Here is a 25461-nt window from a genome sequence, read left to right on the forward strand (position 1 = left end):
GATGTCTTCATCTTTGGTGGATGGGTGCATAATATTATTTGTGAAAAGGAACTTTTAAAATGAGTATCCGATTCGAAACGGTTATGACAGGGTAAACGAAATCGCTGGACTAGCACGGGACTCTGGATAAAATCCAGAGAACGTGTGCAAAATTATCCCCCTTCTGTGACATCACCTTCTTTTCCCGCTTAGGTACGGGTGCAACATTTTAGCACCTTTTCTCTTATTCCTATGGTTACTTTGTTCTGTGCCGTCGTTGGTGTGGCTGGGAGCACGTTCCCTGTGGACATTAACGAGAACAAGTCAGTGGGGCACTTGAAGAAAGCGATCAAGGCGAAGAAGATGTTCCAGTTTCCTGCCGATGAGCTGCAGCTCTTCCTGGCAAAGGCGGCGGGCAACGCATGGCTGTCGAGCCTCACTGAAGATGTGAAGAAGCTGAAGAAGGGCGAGAAGACTGCTCTCGTCAAATCTCTAACGCAAGAAGAAAAGGAGCTGCAGGGAGAGGATCCGACTTCTGAGTGTCTGGAAGGCGTGGATCCCCCGAAAGTGAAACAGATTCACGTGCTGGTGGTGGTTCCGGAGCAAGACGGTACTATCTCAAAAGAGATGTCTGCAGCGACAACGCCACTGACTGTAGAGCAAGTGGAGATTTCAATGAATAAGGTTCTCAGGGAACGAGATGAGAAGGCGTCTGCGTATTCGTTTTCCGATCTGAATACTGCGATGGAAGAGCGAATTGTCAAGAAGATGCGCTTGACCGAAAATATTCCTGATGTCAAGGAGCCAGTCGATACTTCCATCGCCGGTTATTCGTGGATTCCAAAAATCGTGGAGAGCGAGGAAAGTCAAAGGGCTGGGTACATGGCGTACCTGAAGCAGCATTTAAAGACGCTGATAGATCGAGGAGACTTCTTGTTAGATGACATTGCGGGCGATAAATCAGTTCTTAACATCGTGGACCCAAGACTTCCGTTTGCTATGAAAGGCACAGCTGATGTATTGCTCATCAATCGAACAGCGAAGAACCCACTGATTAAGCTGGCTGGGGTCAGCTTGGTGATCGAGCTCAAGAAGAAAGTCGAACCGGGCCATGTTCCTCAAGCAATTGGTCAACTTGTGAGCTGCAGCATGAAGGCGCCTCTCAATTGCTATCCGCTGAGTTTGTTGACGGATTTAAACGACCACTGGCATTTCTCTTGGTTCAGCGACAAGCACGTTTTGACCCAAGTTACGTTGAAGTATCCAAAGAACGCGTTCAGATTTATCGAGGCAGCTGTACTGAGACGAACGGAGTCTGCCCCACCTCCTCCGTCATTCATGCCTGGATCTTTCAAGACAATCAAGGTTGATGACTTCTTGCCCCAGCCGGTTGATGCTCGTGCAGAGGAGATGATGGAACGATACGAGTTGATGGCAGATGTGGTGGAACCAGAGTTTCTCATGGCGAGGCGGATGGATTATGCGCGACAGTTAGTCCAGTCGATGCCTATGTACTCTTACATGTATACGTAGTTCGTTGTTTCGATCTTTACGAGGCACTATCGTGAATGAACTTTTATCGCTGTGTTGTATGTGCCAATGCTTGCCTAGGACTACATGTACCAGCTTTTTAACTTTTCTATCCTGATAAATATAAAATTAATAATAAACAAAGATGGAGGTAAATTCACATGAGCAATATTATTAATACCAAGAGTGCATGAATGCAGCGCAGAAGCGCTACTACCAGCGCACGCGAAGCGCGCAAAAAAGCAATTGTGAATTTCCGACCAAATTCGCGTTATGCTCTTACAAAATGAGGTCGAAATAACATGAAATTTGTATTTTGAGTGACTCACTAAATAGGTAGCGCCCCTTCTGTGACATCACCTTCTTTTCCCGCTTAGGTACGGGTGATACATTTTCAAGAAATTCTCTCTCCCCCTCCCTTTTTCCACATTCCAGAATCCATCGGCTCGTGTAGAGATGGTGAAGCTTTTCTGTTCTATTGTTGGTGTGGCGGGAAGCGCGTTCTCCGTGGAAGTAGACGAAGGCAAAACTGTGGATGACTTGAAGGAAGCGATCAAGGCGAAGAAGGCCAACGACTTCAAAGAGGTTGATGCAGACAAGCTGCAGCTCTTCCTGGCAAAGAAGGACGAGGGTCGCGGTCCGTGGCTGACTGAAGAAGAAGTGAAAAAGGATGTGATTGATACGACTGGTCTGAAGCTGCTGGGAGCGGCACGAGCAAGGCTACGACGTGTGGGGTTGTCGGATGTGGATGTCGGTGGAGTGGATGAAGACGAAGAAGTAGAAGGGAGGGGTCCTGTGAACGTGCTGGTGGTGGTTCCGGAGGGTGCAGTTGGTTCAGCATTATCGCAGCCAGCGAATAGCGCTACAATTCCGAATATCGCCTGGTATGGCACGCGTGGATCGATTGTGGAAGGAGAAGGCATTGATCTGAAAGATCCACGAACTCTTTCTCGAGCCACTCTCACCGCGGATATCATCCGCCGACTCGAAGAAACGCATGTCCTGCTGGTGAAAAGCCCACCAATGACTGGGAAAACGTCATTAGCGACGCTTGTGAGCCGATCGTTGGTGGATAGGCATACCATCGACAATAAGAAGATGGTTCTGTTCAACTTATCGGCATTGTCGACACATGAGAACGAGACTTTTGAGGAGAACTTCAAGAAGCAGTGCGAAATGGACTGGAAGAACGCAGTGGCGACGCTTCCAACTCAAGCGAAATGCATGGTGTATTTGGTGGTGGACGAAGTGCAAGTGATCTACAAAGAAGGTACACATTCTCCGAGACGCAAATCCACTGTTTTTTGGGAGCTGATCAAGTACGTTCTCAGCAATGGGAACTACAGCATCAGAATATTGATGTTTGCAGCGTATGGATCTGGTGTGGAATACACGCGACTCGCTACTCCAATACAGTTCGACGATAGGATTGTGTTGGGCATCGACCAGCTGAATTTTAGTCATGCCGAAGTCTCTGAGTACGTCCAAAAGTGGTTTAAGGGTACCACGAGCTTTGGAGGATTGTCGTCATCTGCGATGAAGGAGTTCTGTGCCAATTTGGAAGAGGTGACGGGTAGGCATATTGGTCTGTGTGCGACTACCATCTCTGAACTGAATAGAGTCCATGCCTCACGTAATAGGAGTGCGAGTCGTCAACCATTGCCAGCCGAGTGGATCCGCATGCTGCAAAGTGGGTCACTGTATGAAGCCAACGATGAAGCGCTGTTTAAAGCGCTGACATCAACACGCGCTGTAAAGGTGTTGGATACCCTTGACGAAAACGAGCTGGATCGACTAGAACGTATTGCTTATGGTGCCAACTCTGATTTTGATACTGATATAGTTGAGCAATGTCTTCGAAAGGGCATTCTGGTTCAAACTGAGCGGCGTTTTGAGTTCTCGTCACCAGTGATGTGGCGATTCTTTGTCAAGATGCGCGTTGGTCACATCGTCCGAGCACTTCATGTCCCCAAAACCCTTCCAGAGATGGTCGCTCGAGTGATGCGATCGATCGATTATGATAGCATCCGCCAGACGCTTGGCAGAAGCTTGTCGAGCGATATTCCTCTGGAAAGAGCGTGGCAAATGGAATTTTACAAGGCTGCGTATCACTGCACACCAAGCACTTTCGCGACGTCTGTGGATGTAGGTGCGCTGTTTGGATCCAGTGGGTTCGTTGATTTTACAATTCATGGAGGTGACATCTTTTGGGGCATCGAGCTGTTGCGAGAAGCCAGCAACTTGGCTGAACACATCAAACGATTTTCCCCTGGTGGTCGCTATTCCTCGCTCCCGTTGACCGCGTTCTGTCTGATTGACTTTAGACGTGTTGCTTCGATTGACGATGTGCCGATTGAACGTATCGCGGAGAATATGCGCGACTGCGACAAGCTCTTCGTCGTGTGTTATGACGCACGAATGGAAGGTGTTATGGTGATTAATTCCGCAATGGATGTCGTCTACAGGACTCAATCTTAAAAAAGTTTTGTGATCTTGCCAATTTGGTAGTTGAATTTGAAAACTTGATACTACAGTAGTACCATTTGATGTAGAAAATAAGGTGAACTTTTCAAGGTCTACCGCCGCATCGTAATTTTTTTATTCTAGCAAATATAAAGTTAGTAATATACTAAGATGGCGCACTCACCTGACCTATACTCGCTAATAAAGAGCGTATCAAAGCAGCTCAAGAGTCGTTATTACCGGGTTTAGTTGCAAGCACTGTCACGATCGTCATTGTAGAAGCCGCTGGAAGTAAACCCATGAAAGAGCTGGACTACTATCAAAAGTGCGGGGCTAGCATTCGATAAGAGTGCAGTGATTATTGCTGTGAGGTGCTGGACAAAATCGACGATATCTATGACATGAATGATCTCCCGCTTCCATTTATTTGTGTTGAAGGGTCGTCTGGCATGGGAAAATCGCAGCTTGCGTTCACGCTGCAAGGCTCACGACCGTGGTTTTACTGGCATGCCACCAGGGTAACTGACGCGTCACAGGCCATGTACAGGAATGTCAAGTCGATATCGGAGGCATTTCGCAAGGTTGTGGAAATGGATGACCCAGTCGCCAAGCCGATGGAGGACATTTTGAACTGCCAATCAGGGATTTACCAGACCGTGGACCTGTGGACGTGTGGTTTTATTACCTGCTTGCTGAAGTACTCCAAGCATCAGAGCGCGCAAATGATACACCTCGAGCAGAAAATCGAATTCCGCGTAGAAATGCGCACTGCACAAGATGTCTATAACGAGGTAAAAAAGATGAAGGAGGAGAATGGAAAGCAGTTGCCCTTTTTCATATTGGATGCAATGACACCCAACGCCAGGGCATCTGTTGGGGGAAAGAGTGTGGCAGCTTTTCAACGCAATATCTTCCGCACTTGTGGTTTGGTGGTGATTGTTATGGGAACGGATTCAAAAATAAGCAATCTGGTTACACAAGCAACAGGCAGCTCCACGGGAAAGCACATGTGGATGTCCATTGTTCCCAAATTTCCTCCCTATCGATTTGTGTTCGATTCAAAGGATCAGCGAGATCAAGAGGTCTGGGAGGCGGCTGTAGATCGGTCCTGTTGTAGAATATATTGCGGTAAATACGCGTGGGAGATTCACGAGGTCTTTCGTGGGTGAAGTCGTAAAAGTTTTAAAGCGTGCTGCGAAACAAACACGCGATGGTGATTACAGTACGACGGACCAGGTTTTAAAAGGCAGAACGACATTATCTGACCTTGATACAAGCCTGGCACTTTCACGTGTCGAGCTCTGGAATTTACTAGATGAAGCATTTGCCGGCGTCAGTAGAGGCTCACAAATCGGTGAGGTCGGAAAGGCGTTCATGGATGAGAAGCCTGGAAGGTATGCGCAACTCATGGCGATATCTTACACGAATGCTGAAGAAACTGATGAGGAACCGCCATTGAAAAAGCGAAGACTACTCGTTGGGGCCGAGCGCATGCATCTGCACTTCGCGAATTTGGTACATGAAAAGGTTACAGATGTGATCATATCGAACGGTGGGTTGAATATGGAACCGCGGACAACCGGGCCATTGATACCCTGGACACCACAATGCTGTTTTCCGCTCATGGACAAAGATGTGTTGCTGTATCTCGCGATTCTGGGCGGAAAGACGCATTCGGGCTACTATCAATATACCAGGGGGGGGGCGTGGCACACTACGAAATTCATTTTTTCTGACACTGGTGCATTTCCGGTTCATGAAAACAAAAGTGCCGTATCCAACGAGTACAAAACGTACGAGAACATGGTCGCTCATGCGCTGTTTTGCTCATCACGAAGGCATGGTGTGCAGGGAATTTCTTTCGATGGTTTTCTTGAGTGCTTGGTTGACGAATTTCGTGACAAAATTTGGGAGAAGGTGATTTTGAAGGATCGTAGTGGGGCGGTATGTCGTGCAACGGAATTGCTTGCAAGCTATGAGCAGAGAATTAGGGATTTGATCACGAGGACCATGCTTTTTGTAGCTCCGCCGAATGCTGAATGGCCGTAGCCCATAATCGACATGATAGTCCGTGGGTGTGAGCTCGGTCATTTAATTCGCGCTCCGAATTCAGAAAGGTGTGATATTGTTCTGGATGATCTGGGAAACAGCAACGAGCGCGCGGTGTTTCTTTGCGAATGCAAGTATCGCGGGGACAATGTCGACATGGGTGTACTAAAGGGAATCGTTGCAGGTCTTAATCAGAAGTGGGACTGGAAGATCGGGATGCTTTTCTGCCCACAGCTAGCAAATGTTCGAGCATGGACTGCTCCTGACGTTGATTGCATGAAGATTGACTGTAAAACTGGGAATGTAAAGTGGGTGCATAGGCCAAATGCCGAGCGTGGTGCCCCGAAGGTGATCATCGTGATCGAAACGGGGCGTGGTGGTGGTGTGGTAGGCTAGCGTCGATTACGTAATCGTTCTTTTCAGAGATACGAATGGATAGTACTAGCAACTAGTGACAACAATTAAATGAATACAGCAGTGGGTCAAAATTTAGTTAGGTTGCCGACGTTTTCCGGGACCATACCGTCAGAATCACGTCATGGTGCATATATCCGTGTTTACGTTTTTGCGTGAGCTTAAATTACTAGTCAGCGTTTCCGTAATTTTGCTCTAAAGATAGTGTTTATCCATGTAGCTTTCTAACTGCTTAAGAGCTCGTTTTCATCCTTATCTGGGCGGCTCAGCAAAACGACACTACACCTAAGTCAAGCAAATGGTGGAGACACAACCATTAGCAACTTGGTAGCACAGGAGCAGAAGGGTCAATTGTCGCTCCGCCTGGTACAGTAGTTCGCTAAACTATTATTAACTCGTGGGTTCAAATCCCACTTCGGCTTATTTTCTTAATAATTAAAAAGATGATCTAGTTTGAGTACTGTACTCATACGATTCGAAACTGTTATGACAGGGTAAACGAAATCGCTGGATTATCACGGGACTCTGGATAAAATCCAGAGAACGTGTGCAAAATTATCCCCCTTCTGTGACATCAACTTCTTTTTCCGCCTAGGTACGGGTGCAACATTTTATCCCATTTTCTTCTTACTCCAGAATGAGGAGACATGGTGAAGCTCTTCTGCGCGATTGTTGGTGTTGCGGGAAGCGCATTCGAGGTGGACATAGATCAGACTGCGTCGGTTTCCACGCTAAAGAAGGCGGTCAAGGTGGAGAAATTGTATCAGTTTCCTGCCGATGAGCTGCAGCTCTTCCTGGCGAAGGCGGGGGGGGGGGGGGGCAACGCATGGCTGTCGAGCCTCACTGAAGATGTGAAGAAGCTGAAGAAGGGCCTCAAAAGAGCTCTCGTCAAATCTCTGACGCAAGAAGAAAAGGAGCTGCAGGGAGAGGATCCGATTTCTGAGTGTCTGGAAGGCATGGATCCCGTGAAAGTGAAACAGATTTCACGTGCTGGTGGTGGTTCCGGAGCAAGATGGTAAAATCAAACGATATGTCTGCAGTGACAACGCCACTGACAGTAGATCAAAGGGAGATGTCAATGAATAAGGTTCTCAGGGAACGCGATGAGAAGGCGTCTGCGTATTCGATTACCGATCTGAATACTGCGATGGAAGAGCGAATTGTCAAGGAGATGCGCTTGACCGAAAATATTCCTGATGTCAAGGAGCCAGTCGATACTTCCATCGCCGGTTATTCGTGGATTCCAAAAATCGTGGAGAGCGAGGAAAGTCAAAGGGCTGGGTACATGGCGTACTTGCAGCAGCATTTGAAGACGCTGATGGATCGAGGAGACTTCTTGTTGGATGACATTGCGGGCGATAAATCAGTTCTTAACATCGTGGAACCAAGACTTCCGTTTGCTATGAAAGGCACAGCTGATGTATTGCTCATCAATCGAACATCGAAAAACCCACTGATTAAGCTGGCTGGGGTCAGCTTGGTGATCGAGCTCAAGAAGAAAGTCGAACCGGGCCATGTTCCTCAAGCAATTGGTCAACTTGTGAGCTGCAGCATGAAGGCGCCTCTCAATTGCTATCCGCTGAGTTTGTTGACGGATTTAAACGACCACTGGCATTTCTCTTGGTTCAGCGACAAGCACGTTCTGACCCAACTTACGTTGAAGTATCCGAAGAACGCGTTCAGATTTATCGAGGCAGCTGTACTGAGACGAACGGAGTCTGCCCCACCTCCTCCGTCATTCATGCCTGGATCTTTCAAGACAATCAAGGTTGATGACTTCTTGCCCCAGCCGGTTGATGCTCGTGCAGAGGAGATGATGGAACGATACGAGTTGATGGCAGATGTGGTGGAACCAGAGTTTCTCATGGCGAGGCGGATGGATTATGCGCGACAGTTAGTCCAGTCGATGCCTATGTACTCTTACATGTATACGTAGTTCGTCGTTTCGATCTTAACGAGGCACTATCGTGAATGAATTTTTATGTTGTATATGCCAATGCTTGCCTAGGACTACCAGCTTTTTAACTTTTCTATCCTGATAAATATAAAATTAATAATAAACAAAGATGGAGGTAAACGCACCTGAGCAATACCAAGAGTGCATTGGTAGACTTCTAAAAATGGCACAGAGTATTATTTTGTGCACGCAAATGTTTCGCACAGATGCTGAAGCAAATGAAGCATATACTCGTCACAAGCGTTACTCAGACGTAAATATCGTCTCCGCAAACTTGTGTTTGTGATGCTACTTCACCATCATCAGAAGTGGAGGACGTCTTTCTCAGTCCGGGTTTAGACGCGAGGACGGCAGACGTAAGACTTAATTATTGTACACGACCAACACGTCGGTGCGAGTTTCCCAAGAGAGATCATTTTGAAAACGTCGCTCAGGTACACAACCACTCCAGCTTTAAATCATGCCCAGTAATGGGAAGAAGACGAAAGGAAAAAAATTCAAGACTGCGGATGTGACGGGGTCACACAGCACCTTGCGCTAGAGGAATTTATCTTCCGAGAGTATACAAACTCTCAGTGAACGGCAGTTCACAGGTCCCCTCTTTAGTTAAAAGAGCGCGAAGTGACCAAATCAAGGTAGGATGTAAAATGAGTATCTTTATAGGTAGATAAAGTTTGGGTTTAATACAAACTATAAGTCACCTATAGAAATGCAATGTCGTTGACCAATGGTTGGCTTTGAACGACCTTGGTACTTTGTACCAAATATCCCGAAGTATGACGTGTCATACTCCTGAAGTGTGAATTGTCACACTTCATGTAACCAGGGTACACTTAGGGCTACGTACCCCGTTACATCCTCCCCCACTTAGGTTCGGTTTCTCATGAAGAAGTGTTCGTCACAAACTTTCATTCTTAAAGTCGAAAACCGTCGACTTGGCCGCGCGAGCGCGGCGGAGGCTCACTTCACAGTTAGAGCCTCGAGCAGCTGTCTGTGCGCTCTTCTTCTAGGTCTCCACTTCGACCGTTTACTATGCCTCGTGACACTGCAAAGAGCGGTGCGAAGACACGCTCCAAGGCTGCTGCCGGTAAGTCGCAAGTCAAGAGCACTAAGCCTAACGGCAAAGGCTCAGCACTCAAGGAGGCTACTCAGGTGGCCTCCGAGGCGATCGTTTCCTCGGGTGACGCGGCTGTGGGCAAGCGAGCAAGCAAGCACCGCAGTCCGTCACCCTCGGCCTCAGACAAGCGTCCGAACCCTCGGTTCGTGGAATGTGAGTTCAACTCTGGCAGTGAGGACGAAGCCGAGTCCGAGAGCACGCACGATGCTCCTGCGGGCTCTGTGGGAGGGCACAGCCCAGTGCCCAGTGAGCACAAGGATGACAGCGTGCAGTCGCTCGCTAGTGATCAAGGTGATCACAGGCCCAGGACGTCTGTGCGCTCTGAGAGTCCGGCCGTCAAGGCTAAGGGTACTCCCAAAGCCGGTGGCGATGAGGAAGAGAAACCTCGTAAACGTCTCTCGCTTGCCGAGGGTCTTGCGCGTGCTAAGGCCTCTAAAGCCGAAGGCGCCAAGCCCTCTAAGAAACGTACAGCTTCTAAGTCTCCACTCCGCGAGGAGAAGAAGACTCAACACTCCTATCAGAGTATCTTCGACTCCTCGGATGAAGAGGAGGAGAAAGAGGAAGAAGAGGAGGAGGGTGCTATTTTGGAGCCCCGGGAGGTCTCGAATGACCTCGACCAGCAGTAGGAGGAATTCCAAGCTGCCCAGCGTGTGCGTGGGGGGGTCGGTGGTGGTACCCGTCAGCCAGGGAGCTGCCATCAACTCAAGAGGGTATTGGCCTCCCGAGGAGAGCTCTGGGGCTGACCTTTTCCTGGAGCTTCTCGTCGCTCCTCGTGGCCTTGTGGGCGGCCACTCTTCTAGGGGCACTTACGAACGTGCCCTTGTTCAGAAGGAACGGTTGTTCGCTGACAACTTGGAGGCTGCTCGGTGTGTGCTTCTCGCGCCACACCGCATTCCCCTTAAGGACTTCACGACTTGTCGTAAGAAGCCCGAGACCCGGGGTGGTCTCTATCCTCTTTGGGGATACCCCTGGGTTATGCCCGAGAACGGTCCCACCTGGAGTTCTTGTGAGGACATGTTCTGAGCATGGGTGGAGTCTCTCAAGTACTCACCCACGGAGTTACGGGAGCTCCATGAAGATCAGCTGCTGTCCCGCATCCTGGACCAGCGGGATCTTCGTGTTCGGTTTGCCCACTTGGTCAGCAAGCGCATGCTGCCAAGGGACATCCTGAAGCGTGCGGCTTCCAGCGCTCACGATGCGCGCGGGTACGGAGTGTATTCAACGTCCGTACCCCGTTCGGGCAAGAAGCCCCAGACTACTTATGAAGCTGCCGCCGCTTCTGTTCCCAGATTGCGACAGCCTTCGGGCAGTCAATCAGGAGCCAATTGACGAGTTCTCGGAGTGGGCATAACCCCTCCATTTCACAAGGAGCTGTCGCTTACCGCGACGCCGTTGCTCCTGGAGGATCCGCTCCACGTGGAAGTGGACTTATCCATTCCGGTCAAGCAGGGGCGGAGGTGCCCTCGTACGAGTACGAGTACTCGGCGCCTCCCGAACGCCACTCTCGTCCGAGTGCTTCTCCTGCGGGTCCGACACAGGGCCCTGAGGTTGACCGCCTCCGTCAACGTGTTCTCGTGCTTGAGATTGCACTTGGCCTTGGGACTGGCGGTGATGCTGCCGCCCAGGCCGGGAATCAGGGCGAGATCGCTCGTCTTGCGGGCCGCCTAGACCTGTTGGAGAGTGAAGTCGCGAGCCTGCATCTGCGGGCGGATCGCCGGGCCTCTTCGTCCGATCTGGACGAGGCCTTCCGCATGATCCGACGGATCGAGGCTCTGTTGCCACGCCCGGAGCCGCCTTCGACGCACTCACAGACGTACGCGTATGGTGCGTACCCGGCGTACTCAGCGTACTCGGCGTATGGCGCCGGGGTCCGTTCGTACGGAGCCCCTCCGGCGTACGGTCTTGACCGCAGCGTTGCCGTTCCGACCGAGGCTTGGGTGCCTGCTCCGACGCCCCCGTCGACGTCTGTGACCGGCCCTTGCTTCGAGGAGCTAGGTCAAGGGGGGTCTGCGAGTCAGCAACCCCCTGCGGGTCAAACTACCGCTTAAGACATCCAGCATAGAACGTCGGGTGCGTCGTCATTGACTTATACAGGTCGATGGTGTACGACGCACCATGTCTGGCCAGGACTGCAAATGGTCCGATGAAGCAGTGCTTCAGCTTGTTGCTGCCGACAGAGCTGACAGTATCAAGAGGTAGGTTCCTCGTGGCTAGTATCAATAAGTCCTCCACTTTAAATACACTTAAGTTTCCTCTTCCATGTTTGTCGGAGTACTCCTTTTGTTTATCCTGGGCCGCTGCCATGGCATCGCGGACCCTGCTGACAACGCTCAGCTTGGTATCCATAAAGGATTCCACTTGTTTCCGCAGCGAAACTGGTCTCACATCCGATACCTGGGAGGAAAGGGCTTTCCGAGCCTCTCCCCCACTTCGAATAGAGGTGTCAGTGTCTCCTCGAAGCGTGAGAGGCTCTCTGGGGCGACGAAAGCCGTTTAAGTAGAACGGCGTGAACCCCGTGGATGCGTGCACCGCGTTGTTGAGCGCAAACTCAACAGCTGGAAGCTGCGTCGACCACGTACGTGGTGCTGCCGCGCACACACTGCGCAGAGTGTCCTCGAGCACTCGATTGACGCGCTCTGTCTGGCCGTCTATCTGCGGATGGTCCGCAGTGGACATCTGCAGACGGGTTCCCAGCAAAGGAAACAGCGTTTTCCAAAACGCAGCCGTGAACCGAGGGTCTCGGTCCGAGTCAATCGTCTCCGGGAGACCGTGATAGCGGAACACCCTATCGACGAGCAACCTTGCGGTTTGTCGCCCGTAACAGTGACGGGCACCGGAGCATGATGTACCATCTTGCTCAGCCGACACACGAACATCAAAATTCCGGTGTTGCCGTGTCCGTCGGCGGGAAACCCAAGGATGAAGTCAAGACTCATCGCCTTCCAACAGTCAGCCGGTACGTGCAGGCTCTGTAGTGGAGCCGAAGTGTGCCCTTGGGGTTTGACCTGCTGACATGTTTCACATGTCTTCACGTATTAGGCGACCCACTTGTACATGTGGGCCCACCAGAAGGACTGAGAGAACGACAGGAAGGTCTTCTCGCGGCCCAAGTGGCCGCCAGAGGGCGTGTCGTGCGCCTCCGCAAGGATATCGAACTTCAGATCCTCGTCGTTGGGTACGAGCACCCGTGGAGGTTCATTGGGCTCCACCCGGTAATGGAGGAGGCCATTCGTCAGCTCGTATCGGTGAAGCCGGGAGCGCTATCGCGACGAGAGCCAGTCGGACTTCGCGCTCGTTCCTGCCATAAGGAACTTGACGATGGGCGCGACGGCCTCATCGTCCCCGATACGCCATGCGTATCCAATCATATAGATCCGTTGTCACCCGCGTGATGTGGGTCAACTCATAGTCAGGACGCCGAGAGAGGGCGTCCGCAAGCACGTTGAGCTTACCCGGCTTGTATTCGACGCGGAAGTTGTACTCCGCGAAGAAGGACAGCCACCTCGTCATCCTTTGGGAGAGGTGAGGCGAGTTAGTCGCCGTCCTCAAGGACGCGTGGTCTGTGTAGATCACAAAGGGCCTAGAGCCCAGAAGGTGAACACGAAGCTTCACAAGGGCATACTTCATTGCCAGGAGCTCCTTGTCGTGGACAAAGTAGTTCCGCTCGCGCGGCTTTAAGCTGCCTGGACTGGAACAAGATGAATCGTTCGTGTCCAGCCGTGTCAGCCTGCAGCAATGCACATCCGATGGCGTAATCGGAGGCATCGCAGACGACACTAAACGGCCTCGTCTCGTCCGGCAGGGACAGGACAGGGGCCTCTTGGAGAAGACTCTCAGGGGCTAAGTCCCCGTGGTACGCGCCGCCCGCGCACCCATCACGAAGACTTAGTTCTTCCCCAGTAGGACGCCCCGCCCCTACTGGTTCCCGGCGTTCCCCTGTCCCCGAGATCCTGGCTTCTGCCAGCGACCCTTGAGGACGGGCTTGGCGAAGGACCGTCTACGGAGTCTTTCCGCGGGACAGTCGCGCTTGAAGTGGCCCATCTTCCCGCAGCCGAAGCAGCGGATATCACGCTGTTCAGCGGACCCGAGTTCCATGGGAACTGGTCTGTTGGAGCTTGTTCGACCGGGAGCCGACAAGGAGCTCCCAGGCCATGCTGAGGCCGGCATACGCGCCTGGCTATGGCTATACACTTCTTGAAGAGCCACTTGAATCGCCTCTTCTAGAGTGCTTGACTGCACTCGGAACAGCTGAGTGCGTGCGGGGCCCACTCGAAGGCCGCCCATGAGCACAGTCATCTTGATGTGTTCGTTGAGTGGGTTTCCCACTAGGGACGCCGTGAGCTCCCGTATCTCTTGCACGTACCCGTGCAGTTCGCGCCCCCTTGTTATCACGAGAGGAAGCGCGAATGCTGGCGGTACTCTTAGTTCGCCGGGAGGAACGAGGCTCGGAGCTGTCCACACAGCTGAGCCCAGGATGTGAACCATCCAGGGGATGTTGCTTCCCGTGTGTACACCCAACTCTTAGCACGGCCGCTAAGGTTGGAGAGTGCAAAAGCAACACGAAGTTGCTCGGTCGAGATCAGAGCCGCGTCCATCGCGAGCTCTACTTCTCGGGCCCAGAAGTGAAGGTTCTCGCCTTCCTTCCCTTCATACGGCTTAACCTTCAGCCGTATTGGCTTCGGGTGAGGCGGATTTGCTTCCGCCGCCGGAGTCTGCAGGTTCTCCCGCACATGCGCGATGAGGTCCTGCTCGTACGCGTCGAACGCATTGACGCGCTCGAGCTGCTCAGCCGGTGTTGACACCACCAGGCTCTACAGGGCCTCCATCCCGAAGATACCTGCCATCTTCCGAACCGACTCGAACTGAGAGTCTTTCATATGGGAGAAGTCGTTCCTATCCATGGCAACGAACTTCGGAGAGGTTCAGGTAGTCTACCCGCGGTGGCGTGGATTGACTACGAGTGCTACCAAGTGTGACGGGGTCACACATCACCTTGCGCTAGAGGAAGTTATCTTCCAAGAGTATACAAACTATCAGTGAGCGGCAGTTCACAGGTCCCCTCTTTAGTTAAAAGAGAGCGAAGTGACCAAATTAAGGTAGGATGTAAACTGAGTATATTTATAGGTAGATAAAGTTTGGGTTTAATACAAACTATAAGTCACCTATAGAAATGCAATGTCGTTGACCAATGGTTGGCTTTGAACGACCTTGGTACTTTGTACCAAATATCCCGAAGTATGACGTGTCATACTCCTGAAGTGTGAATTGTCACACTTCATGTAACCAGGGTACACTTAGGGCTACGTGCTACGTACCCCGTTACAGCGGAAATTAACCGTACATACATGAACGTATTTAAGTGGTGAGTTAGGACCTCACGTTGCTGTTATTGTCTTGCTGTAGGTATGCTGGTTCTTGTAGAAGCGAGACTACCGTTTGGAGCTGAGCAATGGCAAAGTATTGCGTCTGTCTACAACTCTCATTTACCAGTCGGTTGCCCTATGTGTACCCCTGGTTACATGAAGTGTGACACGTCATACTTCGGGATATTTGGTACAAGGTACTAAGGTCGTCCAAAGCCAACCATTGGTTGATGACATTGCATTTCTATAGGTGGCTTATAGTTTGTATTAAACCCAAGCTTTAATCTACCTTTAAAGATACTCAGTTTACATTCTACCTTAACCCCTTAGTTCCCGGCCAAAAAATCAGGGGTATATTTTGATCCTTATGTTGGAGGTCCAACATAAGAATATATGGGATATTCTATGTATCGTGTTTAAGTCCGATTTTTGGCGGGAGGGTTAAGGGAGGGGAACTGGATTGCATGGTAGAAAGAGAACAGCCATATACAGCATAAGGTGCTTTACGCTGAACGAATCGAACCATTTTTAGCGCTAATGTTAAGATATCAACTTAAGAGATGTACTTTTTACTGAGTGTTGCACACGTGCAGCACTTGAGGAGTCAAAACTGCGAACCAATCAAAGCAGCAGCAGAAATGTGTTTCATTTGATTGCGTGCTGTCGCATCAGCTTACTGACATGTATGACCTTACATCCTACTCCTAGTTTTCGACTGCGCGCTCGTTTGAGCTACCCTCGCGACCGTACTAAGCCGCACTGCCGTCTTCATCGCCGCGCGAGTCGCCGCGTCCGTCCTACGCGGTACGAGCGCGCTTTTTGCCTGGATGAGTCGGAGGCGGGCGGTTGAGCGTGTGCTCCTGTAGCAACGTGCGCAGGATGGCGTTGCCATTTCTCCAGTCTTCGTGCCATATCTTAAACAGGTTTTTTCCCTCGGCGCTCGGGCAATGCTACAGAGATATTTACTAGTCAAAGAAGTGTGTTAGATAGGCATATAGGGATGTAGATTAGAGTATGACGAGCCGTTGGTTTCCAGAGAAACATTCCGGACAGAAGTACTTCGTGTATTTCCTTGGCTTGGACTTATACACAGCGCAGACCTTGCATGAGCGGTGTCGCCTCTTGATGCCCTGGTCACAGTCCACCGTGTCCGGGCTCTCTTCCAGATGATGCCCGTCTTCTGTTTCAGTAGCCCCTTCATCTCTTTGGCCACGCGGTGCAGACTCACACCTTGCTGGTGATGCCGCTGTTAGTTCCTTTGCTGGTGTCGCTTGCTACAATGTACCAACATAACGACATTAAGTTGGAAACGGCACTGGCCAATGCGATTCTTGTGCTGACCAGTCAGCATACCTCAATTTGCTCGAAAGCTTCTTGATTGTCGACTGCAAGCAGCTGCTCCATCAGCGCTTCAAAGAAGGCCGAATGTTTGGGCGGGTTCTTCATCTTTACCTTCCGGTAGTGGCGATGTGCAATAAAGGCATTCACTAGCGCCATGTCGAAAAGGCCAAGAAAAAGAGTTCTGTAATACTTGCGGCTCTTGTACGCGAGCTGTACGCTGTATCGCTGCATTTGCAGCTTGTCGTGAACGCCATCCATCGATGGTAGTCCCGAATAAGACCGGGTGTAGGCACTGCACGCATCTCCCCGTGTACACGCCTCACTGTGACGACATATCCGTAGTTGGTAACTTATACAATGCAAATAAATAAATAGACGCATACTCACTGACTGCGTCTGACGCTCTGCTGCCCCCAGTAGACGGCACGTAGACCGGATTACGATCCATCCACATTGCTGCTGTCAGCATTGGAAATTGCTTACTTTGGGCCAGCAATGTGGTCCCCTGAGGTGGGATCGATACTTTGCGCTTGTTCACTGTTTTTTTTCTTTGTAATCACCCCACGGGCGTAACCGGATCGATCTGTCTGATTGGTGCCGGTAAGATATAGCCGGCGGCGGTGCATCTCCAATGCGAGCCTCACAGAGGTATAAGAGCGGTCTGTGATCATCAAACGCCACGACGACTTCGACGAAGGTGGACACAGTGCGTTCATGTTTCTGAGCACGGCGGCCTCTCCGCTGTTGTTGTCGGCCGGGACTGGTGCTCGGAGGTGTGTTTTAGAACCGCAGTAAATCTCAATTCTGCAAAAAATAAAATAATAAACATAAGTTAGCATATTAAATATTAATAAAATACTTATGTTACCCATATCCAACATAATGACTTCGACAAAAAAGCAGCAAGCCTGAGCTTGCTGCTGAATACGAACCTCATGCAGTAAGACGTCTTGGCACATGCTGCAACGAATATCTTGGAGCCCCACTTGCGGGGCTTGTCCTTGTTGTACTGGCGAGTTGGATTATAGCGTGAGCAGCGTTGCCTCATCAAAACTAATGCCCGGAGGCGTTGTGTAGCCGCGAGCAAACGTGCGTTGAAGCACATCAACAACGGGTCTAATTTTTCACGCTCGGCCCACCTTGGCTTGGGGAGAATTGTTGTTGGACAGATGTATGTAGCCCATAATGTGGAAGAAGCGATTCTTCGACATGTAGAGTCCAATGCGATTAGCAGGAAGAGCACCCACTCTTTTTGTAGACCAATGTGCTGCTATGCCCTTCCGAATAGGTACTAGCATCCGTGCCACCAACAAAGCCATAGCTCTATGAATCTCCCAGGGCTCTATATCCGAAACACCGGCAAGTCGTCGACGAATTTCACCAATTTCCTCTGCTTCTCCACCTTGCAGACGCTGCGATCGAATCGCCCGCGCACGCCGTGGTATCGTTTGAGCGTGATACCGGCTGCTTTCTACAGTAATTTGCCTCCACAATTTTGGCAGCATGAAATAGAACATGAAGGCTAGCGGGTCGTCGCCAACTTCCATAACGCTGTCACTTGGCCCATAAGCGTCGCTGTAGAGATCCTTGTATTCGAGGTCTGGTCCAAATTTGGCAGAATCTACAAACATTCGTACACCACGATATGTTGTACATAAGCTGACAATTAATCTAAACCAATCTTCTTATGTAGAATACAAGCAATATAGCGTACCGTACTCCCAACCAGACCTTCTCATCACGACATCGCGCCCTTGGTTTTGGCTACACTCGACCAAATCGATTCCGGAAGCTCCTCAGGAACGCCATCAGATCTTCATCCGTTAGATTACCGAGATCCCAATCACCATCCCAATCATCCACGCTATCGTCGTCATAGCTGGCGTCGTCATCCTCCTCCGGCTCCTCTTGAAGATCAGGGTCTTCATCCGAATTCAGCCCCGTGCATTCTTCAGCTCCTGTCGCCATCATATTCGAATCTCCATCGACAACACACGCTTGGGACACAGGTGCAACGGGTGCTGCGTCTCTTCCGTCTTCGTCGCCAGATGGTTTCTTCATGTGTTACCAAAAATAATTATGCTGATTAGTATGTTGAACAAATAACACCACAACTGTGCTTATGTTGGGTCTGGTAGACATAATAATTACCTCTTTTGAGGCGTCGTCTTGGAGAATGCCACGTCGACGCTTCCCGGAAATTTGTACTGCAGGTCGTTCGCGCGTTGCAGAGCGAGATGAAACCACAGCAGGTAGCGCAGTGGCGACAGCCCTGTCAAGAATACGAGCTGGCGTCGCGAGCCCCTCCGTAGACCCGACCACTGTCACCAAGTCTGCCAATACACTCTCCACTTCTTCGCCGTCATGCGTAGAAAACACCGGCTCCGTATCCTTCGCCTCCGTGCACCCCACTTCCGCATCTGCCTCCTTTGATGCCGCCGTCACCCTACTCCTGGTTTTTGCTGGCGCACGCGCGGTCTTTGCAGCCGTCTCCTTCGCTGCCTTCTTCTTCACAAGCGCGCCGGTCCTCTTGGGTGCCGCTTCCTCCTTTGCTTCCTCCTTTGCCTCCTCGCGACGTACACGTTGATCTCGACGCCGAAGGTCCAGGCACAGTTATATTTCCCTGGCCGTGAGTTTGTACCGCGGGGTCTTGCCGACAGGACCCAGCATCTTCTTACTCTAACATTTTTTTCGAGAATGAGTGGATTTGGTGGCTGTGGGCCACACTGTGTGGCCCACACATCAATGATGGGTGAGTTCTTACCCTTTTCTATCATGCTGATCCGATCCGCAGCAAAAGCCACCCCAAACCTGTACATGCGTCTTTTTTACTCACAAAATTAATCACAATTTCATTATACGAGGATACCTGACAGATGTGCAATACAAACCTCAAGTAAAAAAATCTCTTATGTTGAGCGTTCCAACATAAACAAAGACACTGCAACAAGATTGAATTAGGGTATACACCTCTTATGTTGGAACTTCCAACATATGGGAGCTAAGGGGCTAAATAGGTCACTTCGCTCTCTTTTGATAAAGAGGGGACCTGTGAGCTGCCGTTCACTGAGAGTTTGTATACTGTCGGAAGCTAACTTCCTCAAGCGCAAGGTGCTGTGTGACCCCGTCACAAGCATCAACTTAAGGCTCTAATGTACTTCATTTAATAGTTCGTAGAAGTAATCGTGCTCTCGCGCTCAATACTCTAGGGTCAGTTTGCTAACTCGGCCGATGCGGTCACGTTCGTACAAGACGCTGACCAACACCATGGTCGCCACAGCATCAACTGTCAAATCCGTCCAAGTGATAAAGAACCGCGTGATGCACAGGCTCGCCACGAATAACAATCCGAACATAACGGAGTGGAATGGCACGGCGTGGACGGCGTTTGCGCAAGTGCCACGATGTTCCCGCTGCTCCGAGCTTATTTAGATGCAAAAGACCGGCTTTTCATTCTACCACTCAACTCACCGTCTACGGCACAATCACGATGAGTGATATTGACAACTTGTGGCACCGTCCCCTCAACGCAAACATGCCGGCGACGGTGCAGACCGCGACGATTTCCAGCGTTCAGGGATTAATAGAGAAGGCTGCGATGGTGTACTTAACCGACTATAGATAGCATCGTGGTGGCCGCCGTAAAGGCGGGCGTATCCGACAACCAGTGGCCACATTCGCACCGCATGATAGCTGCTGCGTGTGTCAACGAGTTTCTCTCGTCAACCGAGATTTCTCATACATTCGAAGTATGTATGAGAAAAACGTGTGTTGCTCATTCATCGACTACTCGTTGTTAGTACCATAGTACTTCGTCCCAGCGCGTAATGGTAGTGCCATAGCGATGTAAAAATTCAGGCACGTCTGTGCTTCTTGCGCACACCCTTGCCCTGTGATTCCTGCTCAGCAGCTTCACGTTCAAAACGTGACAGAAGCTGTAAGGCTTCGTCTGCCGTCGGCCGAGCACTCGGGTCTGTGTTCATCAACCGATCTAGGAAAAGCACTCTTTCGGGCTCCGCAGTCCATTCCCGTTCAATCTTACTTGTCTTCACCAGGTATCCCACGGCCCATAAGTCAACCGCAGTCGTGTGGGATCCACCTTCCATAAAAATGTCTGAAGCGTGTTCGTCGTGCGTCAAGTGATCGTCGCTGGGATATTTCTGCGGACTTTGAGCTGCATCAGCGAAGTCGATCAAAAACCATTCAACGCGGTCGATATGCTTGATCACGTTAGACCAACGGATGTCTCTGTGCATCCACCCGTTGCGATGGAGGACTACAAGGGCCTCGAGAACGTTCCCGAGCGCGACGAACAGTTCACTCAAGCTGCATGGCTTCATCTCAATGCCGCGGGGCTTAAGTGTCAACCTCAATTGGTCTGAATCCACCGTGACAACTGCATCGGCACAAGGAACCCCATAAGCTTTCAAAGAATCGTAGATCTGCTTCACGCGACGATACTCTTCTTGCGTATGAAAGATCTTATCGACGAAAATCGGACTCAACCGCACCTTGACGCCATTGGCGCGATGGATGTCCATAAACTCGGTCCCTGCCGAGGCCGGGCAGTTTTGCACAATTGCCGGGAAAAGCAGACACAAATTCAGAAGTGCCAGTACAAGTCGAAAACGTTCCGGCGCATGCTGCAAGTTGAACCCTCCAATAAGGTGGGTTTTAACGTTGCCCGTGACGTCTTGATAGATAGCAAATAATTATAGCTCGAAGCCCGACGCAGCATAGCCAAACACATACGGCACTCCACCGTAGGACCACACCAGCGTTTTAAAGAGCTCCTCACGAGGCACAGTGATAGAAGTACGAGGTTCTTTCTCCTCACCACGAAAAACACAGATATGATCCAAAGCAAACAAAAAGTCGGGTCGCTTCAAACCTGACGAGGATTTCCTGCTCGAATCCCGGTTGATGTAAGCACGCCTAAACACAAACCCGAGCACCACACGGATAATTGAGTCCCAGAAATAGTGAAATGCACTCTCTGTGGCATCCCCATCCACCTGCGGGTACAGGAGCGCAGCGCTAAACACCGAATCTTTTAAAAATTCGCACGGCGAAATGTCGTTTAGGCCGGTTCCTAAAGGATCACGACGGAGCATGATCCAGTCAGGGTTACGTGTACGTGCAGATCATGATTAATTCACTCTTAACGGGATCGGGACCCTTCGGGTCACGAAGCACAGACGTTTTGCTTCAGCAACACAAACCGGTGTGCTCGAGGTCTCTCGTTTAGCATGGAGTCCGCCGTCTCGACGGTCGCAGATGCCTCCACTAGTAGTGGAGCTTGTGTGAGCACACACTGGACTGCTGTACAGAAGGCAGGCAGCAAGCGCACAGTTCCTCCGCCCTCGTCGGACGACTACAGCACTTGGACGGTAGATCAACTAAAGTTAGAGTGTACCGCGCGTAAGCTTTCTGTGGCGAAGAATACCAACAAGGCCCTATCCTTCAGGGGTACGATGAGTCCCAGAATGCCATGGAGCTGCTACTGGACCGTCAGCGGCAGGCCATACGTGGTAGGGGGCCTTCTGCAGAGACCACTCAACGCAGAAGCAAGCACTGTTTGTATCGCCTGCTCAACGTACTCTTCTCTGAAGATTTTTTCGAGAAATTTATCACATCTGGTGACGCACTTACACGGCGTGAGCTAGATGAGGGTGGTCGGGAGTTCTGGGAGCAGGTGGCCGAAGCTTTCAGTACATTTAACGATGACTTCGACCGTCTTGTGTCTCCAGACTCGTTGTTTGAGGGTATTGAACCACAGTTAATTACGGCTCATTCCGGTGCAAAACTTAAGTCTATGTGGAAGGAATGTAATTCGCGTTTCGCCGCAGCCGAAGGAAGATGCAAATTATCAGGTTCACATGACGAATTTTGGCAATTTTGCCAAGGAGATAAAGTAGCCATGTACGTTCACCTGTGGTGTGAAGAACGCGGTTCTTGTATTTACGAGGATAACGAAGATGACGAATCAAAAGAGCGGGGGCCAAGTGAAAAGTAGCAGAAAGTGAATAGGAAGCGGCAAAAACAAGCTGATCAACGAAAGAGTCTCGATTCCGTTTCCATTCTCACTGAAGCTGTTAACAAACTCGTCGAGATTGAAGTATCGAGTGCAAAAGGAGCATTAATTGAGGAGAAAACCGCTGTTGCACGTCTTCAACGCGAGAAGATGGAGATATATGTATTGGTGGAGAAAATAGCCGCTGTGGATGGAATTTTAGCTCGTCGCCGTCAAGCATTGCACGATCTCGACATACGCATCCATGAGAACGGACTTAAAGGGATGGACGTTGCTGATCTAGAACGTGAACGTGAGTCTGCATTTCGGCGCGTTCAGACTGCGCAGGAGAAATCGGACGAGCTTCAAGATCACATAATGAGGGACTAACTGATCAATGAATATTTGTTCTTACCTTAATATCCCGATTGGTTTTTATTTACTTAAAGGCCTTGCTAAACTGTATCTCTGAATGTGCTCTAAAACCACTTTGCGAAAGATATGACCGTTTACAACCTGCATATTATCTTTACCCGTGTCGTCAGCTACTGTGGGCAAATAGCTGCAGTTTTCCATTGCGCTAAATTCTCTTGACGCGGCATTGCTTGGTCCTCCACTTTCCGGTTGAGAAATGCGCTCGTTAATACAGTAATTATGTAATTCCATACAAGTTTTGATAACGAGCCCTGCATGTACATAGTCCACTGCCAGTGGCCTTATAAATATTTGCCACTTATTAACCAGGAGACCGAAGGACATTTCAATTCGAATGCGTAGTTGGGATATATAAAAATTGTAGTCGGAATAATCTCTGGTTTTGATCTCCGGTTTCGTAAAGGGCACCAGCACGGATGATGACAATGGGTACGCGTTGTCACCGATGACATAATACCCAAAGGGTAAATTGGAGATAGCAGTGTGCAATGGCCACTTTTTAAAAGCAACACTATCCGAAACGTTTCCTGGTGAGGTAAAACAATAACCGGTAAATCTGCACGCTGCGTCACACATGGCCTCCACATTTATACCGTAGCACAAGTAGTGACCCGAAAAGAAAGCTGATACGTCGGGGACTTCATTTGCACTTGGAGCTTTTATAGTGCACAACCACCCATCCACACAACCAACACAACCCGTAAGAATGTTGTATGTACTGATATCTGCAAATTGTGATGCTGCTCGAGTAATAGATCCCATGTCGTAAACAGGAGCCGTAATTTGATATCTATGGTCATCACATATTGCATTCATCCCTTCAATAACAGCAGAATAAAATTCAGAGGTGCTAACACCGACCAGAGCTCGAATTGCATGATAAGAACCTCCAGCGAGCCATGATATAGTCATTTGTACCTTGTTTACTGGCGTTACTGGTCCGATACCAGTTCTGTTCCGTGACTTCAATTGATCGCGTTCTAAGACAGGCTTTAGAGATTCAACGAGCCGCTCGAATGCTATAACATTCATTCTATAATAACGATCGAGTTGTCCTTCTTGCACTAGTCGATCTCGATGCGGCTCCCACTCCAAACGTTTGCGTGAAACAACGTTCGATCTACGTCGACGACGTAATTCGCTCACAGCAACTACAACGGCGAGACAGACCACAATGCGAGATACTTTCATTGTCTTTCTCTTGAATGGTGCCCGTGACCCCTGATCCCAAAGTGAGTGATGATCCCAATTTGGGATCATCGATTGTAACTAAAAATAAACATATGTATTTTTTTAGCCAATCAGGTATCGAGTTTGTAGATCATGATCCGATGATGATCCCGTCAGGAACCGGCCTTAGCTCGAGCAATTTATCTCGAAGGAGTTGGCCTAGTATCAATGGACTCGACCAAGCTTGAAACACAGACTGCGGTAACCCAATCTTTACAGGGAGAGGTTGTCCGAAAAATTCATGTAGATCTCCGCGTGTCGGCAGTAGCGTAAGTTTTGCAACTTCACTATGTTGAAATCTCGACAGCCATAAGTCCGTCCCATCAGAAATAGGCGCACTACTTGTCCCAGGAGGCAACGCCACCAGCACGTGAACAGGTGTGTTCATCGACTCGACATCCTCTAGCGTGGGTACGAATTTGACGTCCTTCTCCGACAAGCAAACCAAGCTGAGCGGCGCTCCTGCAACGCCCAATAGCTTCAAATCACTCGTGTCACTGACACCGTCCTTCACGTCGTTCTCCGTTAGCCTTACCCCAGCGCCTTTCTTCTTCTTCACCAGGAAGAGCTGCAGGTTCTTGGCGTCGCATGTGATCGTCGATGTGCTCTTATCCTTGATCGAATATTTATTTAAGCATACTAGTCGTGATTAGTCCCTGTCGAAACCCGATGGGACCTCATTCAGACTTACTACAGTACCAGCAGTATTGTAAAAAAATTGGCTGCTTTTTTCTACCTTTTTGTATGGCTACACTCGGCCTTTTCAATACATTTGGGGCCCAGCTTGCGGACCGCAGCTATCTTTCTGACTCAGCCTATGAATGCCAAAATTACAAAAGTTGAAAAAAGGCCACAAAATTATTAGGGTTCTCAAATGTGCAAGTCTTAGTGCAAAACCTCTGGCTGTGACGGGGTCACACAGCACCTTGCGCTAGAGGAAGTTAGGTTCCGAGAGTATGCAAACGCTCAGTGAACGGCAGCTCACAGGCCCCCTTTTATCGAAAGGGAGCGAAGTGACCTATTTAAGGTATGTAAATCGAGTATATTTATAGGAGACTAGCCGGCAGTGTACCCCTTCTCCGTTGGAGAGAATCTGCCTTCAAAGCGAAGCTGGTACGGTTTTCATGGCATACGCTGGGCTCTTGGCCCCATTCTTTCACTCGCCGTCTCGGAGCCACTCATAATATGAGTGGCATGACTAAACCTCGCTCAGCCAATGGCTAATGCCCAGGAAGGTCTGGGTTTTGGTTTAGGAGGGTGATAAATTCACGCGAAGTCCTCCACCTTTGGAGATTTGAAGCCTGATGACACCCATTCCTTAATCTTCATAAATACCCGCCAAACGTGCAACAGAGAGTGCAACCACGATGTGATTGGAGGAAATGCCTTCTTACTGAATCTGACTCACTAAGAGCTACAATCGATATGACAAATGACCACCTTGTTGCTTGTCTCGGCGAAGAGCAGCTAAACTTTTGTCACAGGAAGCTGTCGCCTGTATGCTGCGTATACTTTGTCGATAACAACATCACTAGTGAATCCTGCGCGAACGAATCCAGAGACTACGTCC

General features: G+C 50.0%; 2 protein-coding genes and 3 pseudogenes across 2 annotated transcripts; 4 read left to right on the plus strand and 1 right to left on the minus strand.

Moving 5' to 3' along the window:
* Positions 1-231: 231 nt before the first annotated feature.
* PITG_16622 (Crinkler (CRN) family protein) lies at positions 232-1512 on the plus strand (the record flags this gene model as incomplete). Its single annotated transcript, XM_002897117.1, has 1 exon — positions 232-1512. The coding sequence occupies one exon, from the start codon at positions 232-234 to the stop codon at positions 1510-1512; it is 1281 nt and encodes a 426-aa protein (XP_002897163.1).
* Positions 1513-1965: 453 nt separating this feature from the next.
* PITG_16623 (Crinkler (CRN) family protein) lies at positions 1966-3987 on the plus strand (the record flags this gene model as incomplete). The annotated part of the gene is made up of 1 exon (XM_002897118.1): positions 1966-3987. The coding sequence occupies one exon, from the start codon at positions 1966-1968 to the stop codon at positions 3985-3987; it is 2022 nt and encodes a 673-aa protein (XP_002897164.1).
* A 239-nt stretch (positions 3988-4226) lies between these two features.
* PITG_23286 lies at positions 4227-6396 on the plus strand (annotated as a pseudogene; the record flags this gene model as incomplete).
* Positions 6397-7082: 686 nt separating this feature from the next.
* PITG_16624 lies at positions 7083-8371 on the plus strand (annotated as a pseudogene; the record flags this gene model as incomplete).
* An 11699-nt stretch (positions 8372-20070) lies between these two features.
* PITG_16626 lies at positions 20071-24552 on the minus strand (annotated as a pseudogene; the record flags this gene model as incomplete).
* Between the last annotated feature and the right edge of the window lie 909 nt (positions 24553-25461).

This window comes from Phytophthora infestans, genomic scaffold (genome assembly GCF_000142945.1).
Source record: "Phytophthora infestans T30-4 supercont1.48 genomic scaffold, whole genome shotgun sequence".
NCBI classification, from domain to species: Eukaryota; Oomycota; class Peronosporomycetes; order Peronosporales; family Peronosporaceae; genus Phytophthora; species Phytophthora infestans.